General features: G+C 37.4%; 1 protein-coding gene and 1 pseudogene across 2 annotated transcripts; both read left to right on the forward strand.

The window, feature by feature from the left end:
- The first annotated feature begins 1,180 nt into the window (after positions 1 to 1,180).
- LOC113050439 (polyserase-2-like) lies at positions 1,181 to 5,085 on the forward strand (annotated as a pseudogene).
- A 10,290-nt stretch (positions 5,086 to 15,375) lies between these two features.
- On the forward strand, positions 15,376 to 19,491 carry LOC113050314 (fructose-bisphosphate aldolase A-like). 2 transcript variants are annotated; one of them, XM_026213171.1, is made up of 7 exons: positions 15,376 to 15,465; positions 17,051 to 17,169; positions 17,257 to 17,523; positions 17,685 to 17,845; positions 18,365 to 18,623; positions 18,752 to 18,951; positions 19,056 to 19,491. In XM_026213171.1, the coding sequence occupies exons 2-7, from the start codon at positions 17,058 to 17,060 to the stop codon at positions 19,149 to 19,151; spliced, it is 1,095 nt and encodes a 364-aa protein (XP_026068956.1). In that variant the 5' UTR covers positions 15,376 to 15,465; positions 17,051 to 17,057; the 3' UTR covers positions 19,152 to 19,491. The 2 variants fall into 2 exon arrangements, with proteins under 2 accessions (XP_026068956.1, XP_026068946.1); XM_026213161.1 differs by lacking the exon at positions 15,376 to 15,465 and adding an exon at positions 16,446 to 16,544.
- Positions 19,492 to 20,317: the final 826 nt, after the last annotated feature.

The following is a 20,317-nucleotide window of genomic DNA, read 5'->3' on the forward strand; positions in this document are numbered from 1 at the left end:
TTCAGTTAGAGCTGTGTAACACACTGCATGAAAGTTAATTTTCAAAAGTCCATAATGGGGCACTTTAATGTACTATAGTAGTGTACATTAATATCAATATTGTGATTAGAAAGCTATACGAAACTGAGAGAAACAAACTACATTATTTAAAATATTGATCTAAAGTTAAAACTTCGAAATTATATAAAGTCAGAGTTAATTTTGTTTAGTTATTAAGTTCTGAAGCAAATACATAAAACATAAATGTAGCCTAGAGTCAAAATGCCCTTTACAGTATGTAAAGTTCAAATAGTTACTTCATGCTGGCAATCAAGTTTGTCCATTTAATATGTAAAAAAGAATCTTTGTCTGAATATTTTACATTTTTTTGTCATCTCCATTGTAGGTGTGACCAGGGCAACTCAGGCTTCAGTGGAAAAATCTGCAGAGGTGTGTTTATGGCAGGAATCAGGATCTAGGGGATATATATAAGTTCAGAGTCAGCAGTTCAATCAGAAAGATGATGTTCTGGACACTAAGTTTCGTTTTTGTGATCAATGTCCTGACCAAAGGTAAATGCCTTCATCTTTATATCTTGTTCTTTATAAAATCTGTTACTTGCTTCTGACAAAATTAATTAAATAATTAAAAAAACAATACAAAAACACAATGTAGTACTAATTTTTTTTTTACCAATTCTATTATTTATATTTATTATTACTTTTATGATCTGTGTATCTGCAGATGCTATAATTGTAGACCAGATGCTAAAATTAATTTCATGTGGTGCTTAAAATACATTAATTGTGCCAATTTCTAAATTATTCTGGAGAAAGGTTTTCTCAAATAGGTATTTTTTTATTTTATTGGACATTACAGTATTTTTATTGCATATGAGATTACAAAGATAAGTAGGTAGATAATAATAAGATAATGACTCTCAAATGTACCCCAGCTACTTGATGGATTTGGTAAATATGAGTAGTCTCTTTTTTTTAATTTGATCTTGTGACATCTCCTCCAGGGTGTGACTGCCAATCTTTAGGTAAATATCCTTTCATTACTAGATCATAAACTTTACTGAGTAACATCTTAACCTTTTTCTGAGATTGCCAGTGTAATGATCCTTTCCGTCCCTTGTTAAAAGCATGTGGCAGTGCACTTCTCAATACAAAAATTGTGGGGGGAATGAATGCGTCTGCCGGCGCTTGGCCATGGCAAGCCAGCCTTCACCAGTATGGGAGACATTTCTGTGGTGGATCACTCATCAACAGTGATTGGGTTCTGTCAGCAGCTCACTGCTTTCAAAGGTACTCACATAAACACCTTTAACAACATGTTCCCTTCACCTTGATGGATATGACTGTGAACTTGGTCATTGTTCTCTTTTAAAGCAGTTCCAGTCTTTCAGCCTATACCGTGTATCTGGGTCGGCAGAGTCAAGAACTATTCAATCAACACGAGTTGTCCAGAAACGTCTCTCAAATCATACTTCATCCAGAATACAACCACCTTCTTAATGACAATGACATGGCTCTGCTGCGTCTCTCCTCACCTGTGTCCTTCAGTAATTACATCCAACCAGTCTGTCTGGCGGCAGAGGGAAGCACATTCAACAGTGACACAATGTGGGTCACAGGTTGGGGACATGTTAATTCAGGCGGTAAGAAGCTATTTTTATGCTTGCCACCTGGTGCCAGACACTTGAAATCTAAATCGGGGCATAAAATATACATCATACATTTTTTAAGGTTGCTTTTATGGCCAGGTAAAAACATCATATATATTTGACCTAGTGGGCAGCACTCCTATTCCCATCTCCGTGTCAACTTCCTGGCAAAAATTTCCAAATACTAATAAATACTTACCAATTCGCCAATTTAATTAATTCCTCTTTTGCAAATTTAAACAATAGTTGACTTTGGGAATTGGAATATCATAGTATTACTATCATACTGTTTCCATTTGTGCCATATAGATTTGTATTGACAAGAATGTATTGGTAATGTCTACTCAGCACCACACCAGTGGACACGTACTGCAAATTAAAACACTGGAGATTGCCAAGCCCTATTGCACACCTGAAATATTTGTAAACATCAGATGCATTTAATGAAACCACATTAATTGTTTAAATCAGTGTTATTTTTGTATAATTGAATAATTTTTGTAGTTTTTATTATTCTATTAAATTAGTTGTTATTTTTTAGAAGTTTTAGTAATTTGTAGTAAGTTTTTTGTTTTTGAAATATGTTAACATAGTTTAAATGCATGTTTATCCACTGATTTTATTCAAGACAAAAATATATATATATTTTTTTTTACATCCAGAATTTAAAAGATTTGGGTTTTGTTAAAGTGGGGGTTTTATTTACCCGAAATAATATAACATTTATTTCATTTTTATTTAGTTCAAATTGAAAATGGAAGTAAAAGCTACACAGTTTTAAAAAAATAAATGTTTTGGATTCTTTTTTTAAATTATAAAGATCAGTATAGTAATCAAATCTCTGCCTTTCGCAGAATCCCTTCCTTCACCTCAAATCCTACAGGAGGATGGATGTTCCCGTAGTTGGAAACAGTAAATGTAACTGCCTTTATAAAGGATCAATAACAGACAACATGATGTGCGCTGGACCATTGGAAGGTGGAAAAGATTCTTGTCAGGTACTTTTTAATACAATAATAACATTTTATACATACTAATATATATTGTTTTATTGTATATATATTGTATATATATATATATATATATATATATATATATATATATATATATATATATATATATGTGTGTGTGTGTGTGTGTGTGTGTGCATGTGTGTGTGTGTGTGTGTGTGTGTGTGTGTGTGTGTATATATATATATATATATATATATATATATATATATAGATATATATATATACATATATATATATATATATATATATATTCTCTTTAACTGTACAGGGTGACTCGGGAGGACCACTGGTCATTAAACAGGGCTCTAATTGGATCCAGGCTGGCGTTGTGAGTTTCGGTCAGGGTTGTGCTCTGCCTAATTTTCCCGGCGTGTACGCCAGAGTGTCTAAGTACCAGAACTGGATCAGTCAGCATGTTGGCTTGAATAATACGGGTTTCATCCGTTTTAACTCCACTACTCCTGTTAACAATGAGACTTGTCCTACTCAGCGTATGTATCTTAATATCACTATGACAAAGCAAAATGAAATTGTCCATCATTGAAATGGTCTTACAGCTTCCTTACACTTCCCTTTAGCTGCCATTTACATTGACCTCTCCTCCCGTCTCGCTTTTCTCTCCAGCGACATTGTGTGGAGGTTCTGCAGGTTCATGGCCATGGATGGCCAGTGTAACTTATAACAATAAACGGATGTGTGTAGGAACTTTGGTCTCTGACCAATTCGTCATGACCTCTGCTAGCTGCGTTGCCAGGTAATAATTTAAGGAAAACATAATTTTATATGAAATCAGTTACTGAAATACTGACAACTTGTGCCCTGACATTCAGCATCTCATTTTTCAGATTAACTGATATGAATGGATTGGCAGTCATCCTCAACGTTGTCCAGTGGGACTGCTCCAGCATCACAGTGCAAGCTGATGTGACAAATGTCTTTTTTGACGATGTTTTAGGCAATGGTGTAGCACTCCTGCAACTGTCTTATCCATTTAATCAAGTTGGAAATTTAGTGGTTGACATGTTTGGTCCAAGCTTTGGCCCTGGTACTCAATGTTCAGTAATTGGTTGGAGCCCAGCAGAAGTTATGTGTGAGTTTATATAACAATTTGTTCAGACTTTCTTTGTCAATACATTTAATGACATCTAAAGTTTGTTTGTTTCTAATCTGTTTTTCTTCCATCATAAGCATTTCTACCTTTTCGGGAATTCCAGATCACCATTGTAAACTGCGATCTTTCAGGCAACACAGGCATCAACATCTGCACAGAGCGTTTGAACGTTCAGCAGGTATTTGCAGAGTCTTTTTCAGTCCTTCAGGCTTATCATTTGGTTTCTCAAACTGAAACAGATTCGAGTTACACTGTACAATTTTGCTGCTTCCTAGAAATGTACCACTGTATGTTTAGCATGACGTTTGTAACAGTCTTTCTGGCACACTCTCATTTAGGATGATGACGGCAGTCCTCTGCTGTGTAGAAGGGATGGCATGTGGGTTCAGACTGGTATTCTGTCCATTTCCCCAGACAGTCAGACAAGCCCAAACTCCACAGCACAGATCAACAGCACAGTCTTCATCCAGATCTCTCCCTTCTCCTTCTTCCTGACTAACACTCTCTACAACGTCCCATCTATTCTGGGTGGGGCTGAGTCATTCTCGCCCCTCTCTCTCACTTACATCCTCCTGCTCTCTCTCCCAGCCCTCCTCCAGGCCTTTTACTGAAGAGGCCATCGGTCACTTGATCAATGAATAAACATATGCAGTACATTATAGGCTATTCTGTCACGAAAACAAATTCCTCGTATGTGTAAACATACCTGGCAATAAAGCTCATTCTGATTCTGATTCTGATTATTTGCTCTAGTATTAGACATAGTGAAAGGAGTGAACATATTTCCTTATGAAATTAATTCCATGTGAAGCCATTAAACTCAGGGAACTCACATGTAACAGATGCCATGCCGCACACAAAACCATAAAACAATAAAACAGATCTGGAGAAGAAATCTTCAAAGAGAGCAAACAACAGCGACCCCTTCCTCCCTCTCCTCTCCCCTCCCTGCCTCTGACTCTCACTCTTCTCCCCCAAAAACAATAATATCCAAATGCCATGTTATATCTTGTGAATATATTGTTTTATTGTCTCTACTGTGAAACTGAGACCATTTTACCAATCACACAGTCACTTGTATTGTGAGAAATATTGAAAGCCTTTGTAGAATTGTGTTCTGAGGAAGGGGTGTGTTTATCTCTAAGCCAGGTGTGACACTGGGGACATGAGAACCTAACAAGCCAAAGGGTCTTTATGTTTTTTACAACTGATTTGAAGATTTCTTTGTTTTTCTTATTTGGGTATATAAGGGGAGTGATAAAAATATTGCTGGGTGATTCTGTAGCTATACTATGTATTTTCCTGAAGTCGGGTCTTTTACTCCTAGAATTATCTTTGAGAATTGATGTGTTGTTTTAATTTGATATCGTTGAATTGACTAATTGGCATAATACATATTTATCTGACTGATAATAAATTGTTATATTTGATTTATTCTGATCTCTTCTGAATATTCTCTTCTTTTCAAATATTTCAGTTATTACACAACCAATATCTATTACACTATCAATATCAATATCTTTTGATATAAATATTACCCAAATTTAATGATCACGTGAAACTGGAGTCAGATTGAACACGGAGCTAGACTAAAACTCAAACTAATTCCTGATAAATTCAGAAGCGCAAGTAAAAAGACTAAATGCGCATTAAACCTTCGACCAGGCCGCTGGATTCCGCTTTTTGGGCTGTCGGGTGGATTCTTACACTACCCTTAAAGATAAAAAAAAAAAAAAAAAAACATTCTGAGTGTATGACAGACTGTCTAACTGAATATTTTTATTTTTTGTTTGTTTTTTGTTTTTTTTTCTTAATCCAATCCATGCCCTCCTAAAACGTCTCATTCAAACACGCCCCACATGTCTACATCATTATGTGGAAATATTTGCGTAATGCCCCTCAAATGTTCATGCTAAGAAAGAAGACGTGGTTTCAGTAACCACAGTTAGTGTTGAAGTAGTCATGTCACGGAGATGCTGTGTGTATCTAGGTGAAAGCTAAAGCACTTTATTTGGCCTTCCGAAAGTAGAGGCATTAGGAATTTTTAAGATTACCTACAACAGAACAGCAACGCATTTTATGGATGACTGTTTTGTGAACCTAGGAGAGGAGGTCATTCTGACTTTGCTACGACAATCTGGCGCTTCTGAATTAGCTACTGTACGTATTTGTTTTTAGTTTAAGTATTTGCTATTGACCGTTCAATTAAAGAGTTTTGCTTGTTGTGTGTGTGTGAGTGTGTGTGCATGCTGTGTGTGTGAAAGAGAGACGGTTTGGAGCAAGAGTCTGCGCAGTAGTGTCGTGAGGTGGTGCTGCGGTATCAAACTCTTTTTGAGCTTTGATCCTGAGTTTGTGAAGCGCGTGCACATGAATGTGTGACATCACTGGCGAACAGCCAATCACGGGCCTTGCAACACAAAGCATGTTTGATTTACTTCTCACAAGAGACCTAGCGAGATTCAAAACTAAAGATAAAAGGTTTTGCCAAATGTTTAGAGATTAAAGAATATGACCAATTTAAATGTAATATGAAACATGAAAGAGGAAAAATAAAATAAATTATCTTGTTGTATCAGTGCAGTCACAAGTGAAACTTGTTAAGTTTATACATTTGAAAATATTTAGCGATAGCGACTCGAGCATGTAAGTTCACATGCATTAAAATAGAGTTATCTATTGATACTGCAGCTTATTTATATTACATGATCGGTATACATTGATATCCATTTAAAATAAATGATTTATAATGACTGTTTAACTAAAATTGCTTGTGTGTAATGGATTAATAATAATACGAATCATATAATAACTATATAAATCAAAGAAAATAACTGGTAGCACTTTATTTTACAGTCCTGTTCCTCATGTACATACTATGTACTTATTATAGTAATTACAATAACTATGTGATAACTAGGTACTAACCCTGAACCTACCCCTAAACCTAACCCTACCCCATGTTGTGTTACCAGAACTTTCTTAGATAAATACACTGTAAGTACACTATAAGTACATGTTAGTACACGTACTGTAAAATAAAGTGCAACCAAATAACTTAAGTCATTTTCATTAAAGCCAGAATTATTATTATTATTATTATTGTTTTATTTTTTTTATTTTTTTTTATTAATGACCATTCATTTGGACCCAATGAAAATGGGGGAGTGACTTTATATGTCACTTTTCTCACATCTGATGGTTTTGATGCCCCGGAACAGGTTAGCGTGGAGTGTAAGTTACTATGGCAATGAGCGCAGCTAAAAGCCAAGCCACTTACATGGTACCTTAAACTAGGGCTGGGCGGTTTTAATTCGATTTCCGATTTTTTTCCGATTTCCCCCCCTACAAATTTTGCTTTTATTTAATCAAAAGTAGGGCTGCTCCGATCACGATAGGCTGATCGTTAATGCGCATCTTGTCAGTAAAGCCGGTTTTCTAATCAGCGGTAAATTCCCTCAGGTGCCTGATTTCACATCGAGCAGCTGTTACTACACAGAGCCGTTTGTTAACTGAGAGATGCGCAAATAAACGCTGAAAATGAAGTGGATTAGCGCATCTTCTCAGTTATGGCTCCTTGTAGTAACAGCTGCTCGATGTGAAATCACGCACCTGAGGGAATTTACCGCCGATTAGAAAACCGGCTTTACTGACGAGATGCGCATTAACGATCGGCCGATCGTGATCAGAGCAGCCCTAATCAAAAGCAAGACAAATGTAACCCCCATTTTCACATTCGGCTGGTGCTGGTGCTGCTGCTTTTGACTGCGATGGGCTTTAGGCCGCGTGGGGTCTCTTGCTCCACGTCTGTCGCAGCAAACCCATTCTAGTTCCAAACAACAGATGATTTTATTCCTTTCTTGGGAACAAACTTCCAACTCTCACCAGTAACCATGTTGTCGCTTGCTGTTTCGTGTGTGCTATGATGTTGTTGTTGTCGCTTAACATACTGCCATGTGAAACTAACGCTACGGAAGCTCCGGGGAGCCAAAAATGCGCCATTACACAAAAACTCGATTTACTTATTTTTTAAATCGCCTGTAACAAAAAATTCGAATTAATTCATTTAATCGATTTTTCGCCCAGGCCTACCTTAAACCCAGTATTGGTGCAAACTAAACAGAAACTTACCTGGCTAGCCAGTTAATCCAGCTTCATAGCACAGGCCCCTGATCCCAATCAAGCATCAAGACAACAACAGTCACATGTTCATTTTTCATATGGGTTAAGAGGTTACATGACAGAATAATCTAAGTGAAATCTTTCGAGACTAACACTTCCTACAAAGTTTCTGGTTGGGCCGGTGTCATTCCTTATGCCTCATTCTTGCATGACTGTCTTCTGACATTTGTCTCTCAATAACCTGACATGCATAGGGGCAGAGAATGGACTGCAGAATTTTTAAGTGTACATTATAGAAGCAATTTGCTCTTGTATTAGAAATTTAGAGTTTAATAAATTAATTCCTTTTTCAAGATGGCCGCCGATGACAGAGAGGCACGGCATGTTATCAAACAAAGGATTAAACCTGAGATTAACACCACTATGGATGGCAAGACTATGAACTGTTAAGCTTCCTTTCTGTCTAACTGAAGACTGTGCCTCAGGATGACATTATCCTGATGGCTGTAAATCACTTTGGATCAGAGTGGATTGAACACTCCAAGAAGGTCCTGTTTGAACTGTGTCCTGGCACAGGGCAGCATTGTGTAGCTCACAAACGGCAACTGAAAGATGTGAACAATGTTAAGAGTTGTCTTAAACTACTGAATGAGGAGGGTGAGAATGTTCCTCACTTTGTGTCCTATCACTTTTAATAGTCTCGATGTCTCTTGCCTGGTTAATAAGAGTTGGCATCCATGAAAAATACTATGAGTAAGCAGTCGACTGAATGTGAGAACCTTTGTGGAATAACTACAGACATTCTTAAACGACCAAGTGTGATTGATCATCCCAGTGCCAGCAAGGGGAATGCAGCCACAACCATGGCCAGTGAAGAGGCACAGCTCCATGGACTAAGTCACAGGGAGCCTGCACCCAGACTCTCTACCTTGCCCGTCATTGAGGAGACAGCTGGGGAATGAGGTAGCGATGTCACCTGCATGGAGCCGTATATTAAAGCATTGCAAGCACAAGCAATGCTATGGAAAACTATCTACTGCTGCAGTACAGATCAAAAATAGTATGAATCCTCCCAGAGAGAAGAAGACCTATGGAATAGTTGGAACTGGTTCAGTGTAGAACATACATTCAGTGACAACTAAGCAGATGAGTGTGTTCGTGACAAAGCTTTCTCCCGACCTAGACTCAGAGACTCTGGTTAGATATTTAAAAGGACAACTTTCCAGAGATGTGACTTGTCAGAAGATTGGCTCGGAGTATACTCGCTACAGCTCCTTCAAAGTTACAGCTGAATGCAAGGAAGTAGCAGAGATGTATGCACCGCAGATGTGGCCAGAAGGGACCTCTGTAAGGTTGCTTCTATGAGAATCGCAAGCCTAGGGCTCCGGTAGAGGGCTGCGGTAGGGGCAGGTATTAAAGCACCACTTGATGTAGAGATGAGTGTGCCTGAGTCAAGGGCATCCCATGCATGTTAAACAATGATAAACTGCTATGAGAGTTGTGTCTTATAACTCCCGCGGTCTGCAGCTTGGACAGGATGCTGGATGCACTGTTATTGGCAAACCTTTTGAGAATGCTGATGTGGTGTGTTTGCAAGACACTTTTTTAGCTATTCAAGATCTGGATAAACTTAATTCTGTGCATAATGATTTCCATGGAGAAGGGGACCATATTCAAAATGTAAAGGGTCTAGCTGAGCTTGTTTGTAGTGACAGCCATAAACCAGGTGAGATACTGGACTAGGCAAGGCTCACAGAAGATGACCTGCAAAGTTACCGACTGATGGGAACTTGAGAAATTTTGAGTTACCTGTTGATGCAGTTATGTGTGTGGATAGCAGATGTAAGAATGTAAGTCACGATAATGACCTATGTGCAATGTATGATAGAATTGTGAACTGTTTAGTTGATGGAGGTGAACCACTAAGAAGTAAAGTGGGTAAACAAAATATTGTAAGACCAGGGTGGAATGAATATGTCCATGATGTTCATATGGAGGCAACAGATGCATTTAGAAGATGGTCCTTAGCAGGCAAACCTAGGCATGGCCCAGTCTGTGAGCACAAGGTAGGGTCTAATGCAAGGTTCAAATATGCTGTGCGTTTTATGAAAGAAATGAGCAGACGGAGGCCAAACTCCATGGCAAGAAAGCTACAAACTAATAATGTTTATGAGTTCTGGAAGGAGGTGAAAGTGGTTAACAACAGCAAGATGCCACTGCCTTCTTGTATTGATGGTATTACTGAACATGAAAACATTGCAGAGCGATGGAGGAGACACTATGAGAACATTTTTAACTGTGTGAGGAGTGACGTCTAACATAAGTGAGATACCTTACAGTGATGGTGTAGTGCAGGCTGGAGGAAGTATGTTATGCTATTGACAAACTTAAAATGAACAAAGCCTGTCGGTGGGATAGAATAACAGCAGACCATCTGAAATATATGAGGCGCCGTGTAGGATTTAAATCAAACTTCGCTTATCAATACATACATAAAACACGTGCATATACACCTATAAATTACTCGCATATACATGCATACTACTGAATGTTCAAAAATACATATATAAAATACACGTGAACACTAATATGAAATCGATACCAATACATATAATGTTAGCAATGTATGCATACACACTTGTGAATAACTTGCGTATACATATAAACTTGACACGTGCATACACCTACAGACACTCACATATACATATTAACTTGATCCATGCATATACACCTATTAAACACTCGCACATACATATAAACTCGCTGCATACAAACACAACTGCACATACTCGCACATACATATAAACTTGATCAGTGCATATACACCTATTAAACACTCGCACATACATATAAACTCGATGAGCGCATACACATCCATAAAACACTCGTGCATACATAAACAATAACATTTACTAACGTATACAGTTCAGATGAGAAAAACATGTGTACATGTATATATGCGAGTGATTTCATATGTGGATGTGCGTGAATTTTCAGTATAAACGGAAGGCATTTCAGTGTAAACGGAAGGCGTTTCAGTTTAAAAGGAAGTCGTTTAAGCGTGTACGGAAGTAACCTGTCTAAATACCGCATTTGCAATCATGGACCGGGATTGTGCTACACCTGAAGCATTTTGCGGAATGTTCTTTTTTCGCCCACTATTATAAGATCAATTACCATCAGTTTGTGTTGCCTGCTCACCTGCAGTCTCTGCCTGCAGTCAGAAACACAATCTAAATCGCGCACTTTGTTTCGGCCTTCGAGCCCTGGGCATACAAAGCATCAATAACACCGCAAACGATGCGATCATCCGCCGGCGAAGTTCACGGACCGTGATATCACACTTGTCAGTGGTAAAGTAACTGGCAGTCTCGATCTAGAAAAAGTTGAGAATTTCACTTCTATGCAATCTTCACGAAATAACTTCCAAACGCTATGCAAGTTAACGTTACACACACACATACACACAGGGAGAGAGAGAGAGACAGTTTTGCCTCTAGTTAAAAAATATAAAATGTGTTCCCAACTAAGTCCCACTAGTGAACTTAGCCATTTTCAGAATTAAGTGTTTAAGCTATTTGCACAGAATCGGAATATCATAACTTCATAATATAGTGAGTATGCTTGCAAATATTTTGAACAAAACAAAATAAAAGCGATCCATGTGTCATACAGATCTATCGTGGCTGTGTTGTTTCACATGACAAGCATGACGCGTCGCCATGGAAACATTAAGGCGGTACATTCTAAAATAACGGTCGCCTAAAGAAACTCAAGCTGGGGCTCAGCTAGAATATTTTAAACTCCTGTGCGAAAGGGTTTTATTTCTGAAAATGGCTAAGCTCAAGTGGGACTGGGACTATTTCGTGAAGATTGCATAGAAGTGAAATTGTGAAATTCTCACCTTTTTCTAGATGGACACTGCCAATTAACTTACTGCTGACGAGTGTGATATTATGGTCCTTGAACTCGCCGGTGTTATGAAATGTTCAGTGTCTGAGATATTTGGTGTCATTGAGAATAAAGAACTATATATAAAGACTCGTATGCAGTAACAACTATTTAACTTTTTTTTTTCTCCTTATTAAAAAAGGTTTCACATGGAAGTGCATGAGAGCCTACAGTTCATGTGGAGAATGTTTGTTTGTAATTAATGTATATGTTACAAATCAGCAGAGTTTGATACTTGCACTTCTGCCTGTTATTTTGTTCCTAGTTTGCAGAAGCTCTTCTAATGGGGGAGACTCATTCTTAAGTTATATATGAGCCACTACTGCACACATACATGAAGACATGGGTAAACCCAACCTTCTCAGAATTAAGTTTTTTATTATCTGATGCAGGGGATGGTGGATGTGTACTTTATCAGTGTAATAGTTAAACATCATTTGCAAAAAAAAAAAAAAAACCTTGTTTGATACAAATTTTGTTTTATTAACCAGTTTTAAAGTTTTACTACATTCTGTTCCTGAAATCCACAATTTTGAAATCAAGATAATCAAAGGTAATCAAATCAAGCACAACCTAATAAAACATGTTTCGTGAATAAAGGGCATTGTAAAAAAAAGAAAAAAAAAGAGCATGGTCTGTGGACAATTCATCTCAAAGTGCACCACAATGCAGTATATGATTAAAGACAAAAACAAAGTGTATAAAGACATTTTACAACCTTTTTTTAACTATAGAGTACATTTTATCTACTAAATGTATCAGTTTTGGGGGGAAAAAAAATTGATCAAGAATCTTCCAGTTCATGTGTGTGTGTGTATATATATATATATATATATATATATATATATATATATATATATATATATATATATATATATATATATATATATATATATAACATTCCGATTTCGTTTTGTTATTAAAAACTTTTTTTTTTTTGAATGACTGAGCAAACGATTAGGAATGACACAGATCCCTGTCCACAATTGCAAATTTGGTTACTTCCGTTCACACTTAAACGCCTTCCGTTTACACTGAAATGCCTTCCGTTTATACTGAAAATTCACGCACATCCACATATGAAATCACTCGCATATATACATGTACACATGTTTTTCTCATCTGAACTGTATACGTTAGTAAATGTTATTGTTTATGTATGCACGAGTGTTTTATGGATGTGTATGCGCTCATCGAGTTTATATGTATGTGCGAGTGTTTAATAGGTGTATATGCACTGATCAAGTTTATATGTATGTGCGAGTATGTGCAGTTGTGTTTGTATGCAGCGAGTTTATATGTATGTGCGAGTGTTTAATAGGTGTATATGCATGGATCAAGTTAATATGTATATGTGAGTGTCTGTAGGTGTATGCACGTGTCAAGTTTATATGTATACGCAAGTTATTCACAAGTGTGTATGCATACATTGCTAACATTATATGTATTGGTATCGATTTCATATTAGTGTTCACGTGTATTTTATATATGTATTTTTGAACATTCAGTAGTATGCATGTATATGCGAGTAATTTATAGGTGTATATGCACGTGTTTTATGTATGTATTGATAAGCGAAGTTTGATTTAAATCCTACACGGCGCCTCATAGCTGTGTGTTCCTAAACCAAACTACTAATGTTAGCGTTTTTCCTTACTAATTGATTTTATATGTTTTCTATTTCATTCTGTGCAATACTGATACAACTACTAAAGTTACTACTACTACTGCTTGTAATGAAAGGCCACATATATTAAATCCACACTAACATAACGTTACACACACACACACACACACACACACACACAAAGAGTTTTGTCAGAATTTTTTACACTTAAATCTAAGCTTTCTCTAAACATACAGTAAAATCAATTAGTAAAATGTTTATTTTCTGGAAAAAAAAGTAATAACAATAAAAGACTAATTCAAGATACAAAATCAAGCTTATTTTTCCATAATATCTACTTCTGTGTAATGAAATCTAGTGGGATCCATCTGGGGTCAGGCTGTTCCTGTGTGGGCTCTGTCGCTCCCGCTGCCTGCAGTCATCATCATCTCTGTGGGGCTCTATATGATTTTCCTTGCGACTGTGCTGTGGTGTCATCACTGTCTCAAGGTACTTCAGCATCACTTCCTCTTTCAGAGGAAACTTTACAAAATATTTCTGTGAGCCAATTGCTGAACAATCTGAGTCAGTATTTGTGGCTGTTGCTAAACATCAAGCCCAGTAAGACCCATCATAGTAAGTTCTTGTTTTCTCGGATGTAGCTTGATTTATCACAGGTTCCTTGTTCTCTAACGCAATTTAAATCTCACTTCCCGCTATATTCAGTTCTCTCTTTTGAGTAATTTTAGCATTGTGTAACAGCTCTCTGTCTTTGCAGGCCAAGTGTGATCGTCAGTGTTCAGACTGCTGCGTGAGTTTCTCTCCTTGCGAGTGCCGTTTAGTGTGTGCCCAGTCATGTGACTGCCGTCCACCATCTTTGCGATCCTGCCTGGACTGTTCCTGCCCCTCCTCTAATGTAAGTCACAGGACGAATGTCTCTTCCTGCTTAAAGCTGGATACCCACTGTATGATTTTTGACATGATTTTTCCTCTAAGAACTAATTTCAGGAATTGTGCATTTTTATTTTCATGATATTAACATTTTTTAATTATTTTTATACTAAACAGTCCACAAACTCCATATGGCATGCCTATAAATATGAATAGAACTAATATAGAGCTGTTTGTGAGTTTCTCTTTGGCATTATTGTATCATGGGAATTTGTATACAATTTTTGTTTTTTTGGGGGGGGGGGTATTTATTTATATAAAATTATTTAGAATTTCTATATAAATATGTGCTATTTTTGTAAATGGGTGGTTTTAAAATGAATCAAAGATTTTCATGAAGCTTTGTTTACAAAATAGTTATTATCTTTCAAGCATTGATGGTGAGATAAAACATTCACTTTTACATTGTTTGTAGGATTGTCTTGGATTTTCTGCTTTGTTTATTTTACTGTATGCACTTGCAAAAATGTTCAGTTTATTTGTTGGACTTTTTCTACACTTTTCTATAAAGGCTTTCTATTTTCTATTTTCATGTAGCTCTTGCTGATTATAGCGATTATGTAGATAAGATATTTGAGAGATGAAAGGTCCTGACAGAAGATCTAATGACAGTAGATCCCTTTTCTGAGGACAGAAATCTGGTGGGTAGAGGAGATTTATATAGGATTGCATGGAGTAACACCAGAGAACATCATGCAGAATTTTAATTCAGATTATTGCAGTCATCTATACACCAGACTCCCTTTGCATCATTATTTAACAGCGATGTATTTATGTATACTATAATTCATGCATGTAGCAACAACAATAATAATCATGTACTTTGTCTATGGCAGTCACTGCTTTTCTTTTTAACCTTTCTTTGCTGCATGAATGTCACATCGCCCTTCTCCGCTTGCATTGTGGGTTTGCCTGCTACTAAGATTAGCCAAACCCAAGGAGTGTCAAAGGTCACTCCATCTGAATAAATACAGGTCATCTGGCACTGGACGGGTGTCACAGACTATCCAGACCTCCTCTGCCTCCATTTGGGGAGTATCTCTTGCTCACTTCATCCAAATACACGGTAATGTTAATCTGTAGTACAAAGTGTAAATTGCAGAAATACGGTACTTGTGAAATGTATAATAAGATTATATTCTGTAAGTTTTACTTTTTTAATATGCTTTTATTTGATTTATTTGGTTATTTTCTACTGTTGCATTATTTAATTCAGTTGTTTTTATCAAATATTAATATTATTAATACTACTACTAATAATAATTTTTGTTAAAAAATACTTAAAAAAATTCAGCAAATGGCTGTATTATTCCATCAGTAAATCATACATAATTCTTAACTCTCTAAATAATTGTCTTTCTCAGATAGACAAAACAAAACACTGATCATCTGTGTTTTATTTTATCATGATTTAATTATGCTAACCAGCTTTTTTGACTTGTATTGCTTGGTATTCAGCATCCCAAAGAGCCTTTTCAGACCCCCTTTCACAAATCATAACCTCCTGTATAATGTTCAGCTGGACGACTGGCTTTCAGCCATTAAATTATTGTCTAAATTTAATTTGGCCTTTGGTTGAATGCAACTTGAGTGGGGGTGTTAGACGTTTGTTACTGGAATGATAAGAGCCTCTTGTTAAGATGTTCTTCAATGTCCAGTAGACAGAGAAGCAATATAATGTAACTAACATCAGACTTAATTTAATAAAATAAAAACATACACGTTCGTGTTAGTCTATAGCCTGTTACTTACACATTAAATACACCTAAATGCTCTGCAAACGAATGACAAGGCTGTATGCATTCGCTTACATCCATTGAAACGCTTTAAATTGTCCCTACCAGCTCTGTTTCCTGTGAACTCTGTCACGTGTCACAGGAACGTCTACCCCGCCTGCAATTGTAATAAAACACTCCCTCATTGTTGCGTCACTGTTAAACCCGCCTTCCAAAGCATAGCAGCCAATCATCGTCTCTAAGGCCTGTCAATCAAAATAAGACTCGCGTCCTGATTGGTCCAGCTATCGTCTTGTAAAATTGATTAATAATTTCCATCCTTTATTGCGTCCTCTTGCAACCGCAAAATAGCGTTGCTGCTCTGAAAGTGTGATTCGGAAACAATCGCTCCTCGACTTCCATTTAATAGGTGAGTTTTTTTTATTTTCTTTGTATAAGACGCCGAGTCGTCAACATCCAAGTAAAAACAAACGTAGTCTGACACATGAACGAAAGCTAGTTTAGTTGCTTTACTTTTTTAGCTAATGTTACTCTAGCTTCCGTTATCATGTAACGTTAAAGTTAGGAGTTGACGTTATGTGAGCCACACGAGGTCATACGCGTTTGTATCTCAAGGACATGTTGTATCAAAACCTACTGTCTATGATCAAAACTCATTGTTAAGTTGTTCACTAGAAGTGGTTAGCAGCGAGAAAAATAACTGCTTTCTGTAAGGTTTACGATTAAGCACACACCCGTAATATATCTGAAGCCTGGCTCAGAGTCTTTGGCTTAGATTAACAATCACACGATTCGTTACTTGTTCTAAGGTGACTGTTTCTGTAATGTGATTCGTGTGTTTGCACCGATACTCTGAATAATTTAATCTCAGAGATCATATAAATGTCTGTCTGTCTCCCACACCTTCCTCCACAGAGTCAAGATGCCTCACGCTTACCCATTCCTCTCTCCTGAGCAGAAGAAGGAGCTGAGTGATATTGCTCAGAGGATTGTTGCCCCTGGCAAAGGCATTCTGGCTGCAGATGAGTCTACAGGTACTTTAAGCCATTCCGTTTGTGTTTGTTAGCAACCCATTCATTTGCTCCTGCAATCTTTAATCTCGAATCTTTGTTCTTGTGCAGGTAGCGTGGCCAAACGGTTCCAAAGCATCAATGCTGAGAACACCGAGGAGAACAGGAGACTGTACCGCCAGCTTCTGTTCACCGCTGACGACCGCGTCAAGCCCTGCATCGGCGGCGTCATCCTCTTCCACGAGACCCTCTACCAGAAGACCGATGATGGCAAACTCTTCTCCCAGCTCCTGAAGGAGAGGGGCATGGTGGTTGGCATCAAAGTTGACAAGGGTGTGGTTCCCCTGGCTGGCACTAATGGAGAGACCACCACACAAGGTGAAAATCCCATCACTATCTATAAATTAGATTATCAGTTAGTAAAATTTCTCATGGTATCTTATAACCTTTTGTATCCACTTAAATGCTGGAATTAGATGGACTTTGTCCAGAATTGAATGTCATTCAATGTAATTCCTGATTTGTCTCTGCGCTCTCAGGTCTGGATGGACTGTACGAGCGCTGCGCTCAGTATAAGAAAGATGGCGCAGACTTTGCTAAATGGAGGTGTGTGCTGAAGATCACCCCTACAACCCCTTCAACACTGGCCATCATTGAGAACGCCAATGTGCTCGCACGTTACGCTAGCATTTGCCAAATGGTGAGACACGTACAGATATATATCCAGATATACTTGATTAATAATCTGTTAAGTTTGTGTGCATTGGGAAATGTTTATATTTTTTTAGTAAACAGAAACCCTTTGTGATAAATTGGTTGACACTTAATTATGATAATAAATAAATGCTCATTAAGCAACAGACCAGCATATCAGAGTGATTTCTGAAGGATCACGTGACACTGAAGACTAGAGAAATGATGCTGAAAATTCAGCTTTGCATAACCGCAATAAGTTATATTTTAAAATGCGTTCAAATAGAAATCATTTATTTTAAATGCTAATAATATTTCACAGTATTGCTGTTTTAACTGTATTTTTGATTTAAATAAATGCAGCCTTGAAGAAAAACATCTTGCCCACCCCAAACCTTTTAATGGTAGTGAATATGAAAATAAAAATTATAAAATCATGATTTATATTAATTTGTAATAATTGAAATAATTTCACCTCATTTCAATAGATTTGTATCACTGACAGTGATCTCGTCGTTCTCCTCAGCATGGCATTGTGCCCATCGTGGAGCCTGAGATTCTTCCCGATGGAGACCATGACCTGAAGAGGTGCCAGTATGTGACCGAGAAGGTTCTGGCTGCTGTGTACAAGGCCCTGTCAGACCACCATGTCTACTTGGAGGGCACTCTGCTCAAACCCAACATGGTGACCGCCGGGCACTCGTGTTCCCAGAAGTACACCCCTCAGGAGGTGGCCATGGCGACTGTCACAGCTCTTCGCCGCACTGTTCCTCCCGCTGTGCCTGGTTAGTAAAGCAACTGCAATTACACACTCAGTCATGACAGAGTCTTTATCTTATCACAGGCCTGCTTTTTATAACTCCTTAAGCATGTAATTATCATTACCTCATACCACACCTCTTTCTCGATTTAGGTATCACCTTCCTGTCTGGAGGCCAGAGTGAGGAGGAGGCCTCACTCAACCTGAATGCCATTAACCAGTGTCCCCTGCAGAAGCCCTGGGCCCTGACCTTCTCCTACGGTCGTGCCCTGCAGGCCTCTGCCCTCAAAGCCTGGGGTGGCAAGAAGGAGAACAGCAAAGCCTGCCAGGAGGAGTTCATAAAGAGAGCTCTCGTAAGTTTTATTGACTTGAGATCATCTACTGGTTTCTGATCTGGTTATACAAAAACCCATTCATGCAACCAGTTTTTCTTGCTGTTTTGTGTCTGTGTCTCCAGAACAACAGCCAGGCCTGTGTTGGGAAGTATGTGTCTTCAGGAGATAAGGGCGCTGCTGCTGGAGAGTCTCTCTTTGTGGCCAATCATGCCTACTAATCAGCCTTTTACATTTCAATCCTCAGCTTATTCTGAAAGAATCACTGAAACAAAACTATGAAACAATGAGATTTTACTTCAAAGAGTTATAGTAATTTAATAATGTATTTTTGCCCTTCTCCTCCTCCTTCCACTTTTAATAACACTCCCAGGTATTGTAATGTTTAACTTTTTTGAAGCATGTTGCTCTTGTACTTGTAATACTTATGCTAACTGTATTTGACCTGCACAAAGCACATATGCCTTTCAGGGGTATATTATTATTATTGTTGTTTTTGTTGTTTAATATGATACACACTGGAGTAAAAAAACATTAAAGTATCTTTCATGGCTAACCTAATAAGTTTCTATTGTGCTGTTATTCAGACAACACATCGTTGTGAGGTTTTGTGACATTTCTCTTTAAATATGTCTATTCATCTTCTGAATCTTGTGAACAACCTGTATAGGATGACTGTCATCAAAAGAAGAAGCTCTGCTCTTTTACAGTTACAAAAATATTATCAGTAAGATTTTTTGTAATTGTAAGGGATGCTTTATGAACTCTGCTTTATTACTCATTGAAATATTTATATATTTATAATTTTAGTTTTAAATTTTTTTTTGGCTCATTTTACTGGCAGTAGATGTATGCCTTGAGTTCATGATTAAGATTTCAGAAGTGATACGTTACCTGCGGGAGCCGTTATATCAGTATAATGCATGAAAACTCCAAAAGGAAACACGAATAAGAATATGTTTTATTACAAATTTGTAATCATTTATCAAGTTTCTTATGAATCAAGTAAATTTGTGAAAAAAAAAAAAAAATCCAAACCTTTTTACGAATGATCTTGTATTAGCAAATCTGACTTGGGAAAAAAAAGATTATGATAATTACATGAGAAAACATTTATCTGATCTTAGACTCGAGTCAGAACTGGAGTGACCTGTGAGCAGTTTAAAAAATTCTTTAAATGAACCTGATGCATTTCTGAAGACTGTCCAGCAGAGGGAGGTACTGATGTTCTGAAAATAGAAATTGGCAAATGTGTTGCCTCAGGTGTCTTGTGTTCACTCACGGGCGACACAATTAAATGTTCAAATGGTGCAAATCTGCTTCTAGTACTATGAATAGTTGGGTAAACGTTTCTGGTGATAAATAGTAGATTGCCGAAAATATTTGT

The sequence above is a fragment of the Carassius auratus genome, chromosome 3, assembly GCF_003368295.1.
Source record: "Carassius auratus strain Wakin chromosome 3, ASM336829v1, whole genome shotgun sequence".
In the NCBI taxonomy this organism is placed as follows: Eukaryota; Metazoa; Chordata; class Actinopteri; order Cypriniformes; family Cyprinidae; genus Carassius; species Carassius auratus.

Coding starts and splice junctions, on each gene's coding strand:
- LOC113050314 (XM_026213171.1), top strand. CDS start 17,058: ATGCCTCACGCTTACCCATTCCTCTCTCCTGAGCAGAAGAAGGAGCTG. Junction 17,846..18,364: donor ACGCTAGCATTTGCCAAATG/GTGAGACACGTA, acceptor CGTTCTCCTCAG/CATGGCATTGTGCCCATCGT. Junction 18,952..19,055: donor AGTTCATAAAGAGAGCTCTC/GTAAGTTTTATT, acceptor CTGTGTCTCCAG/AACAACAGCCAGGCCTGTGT.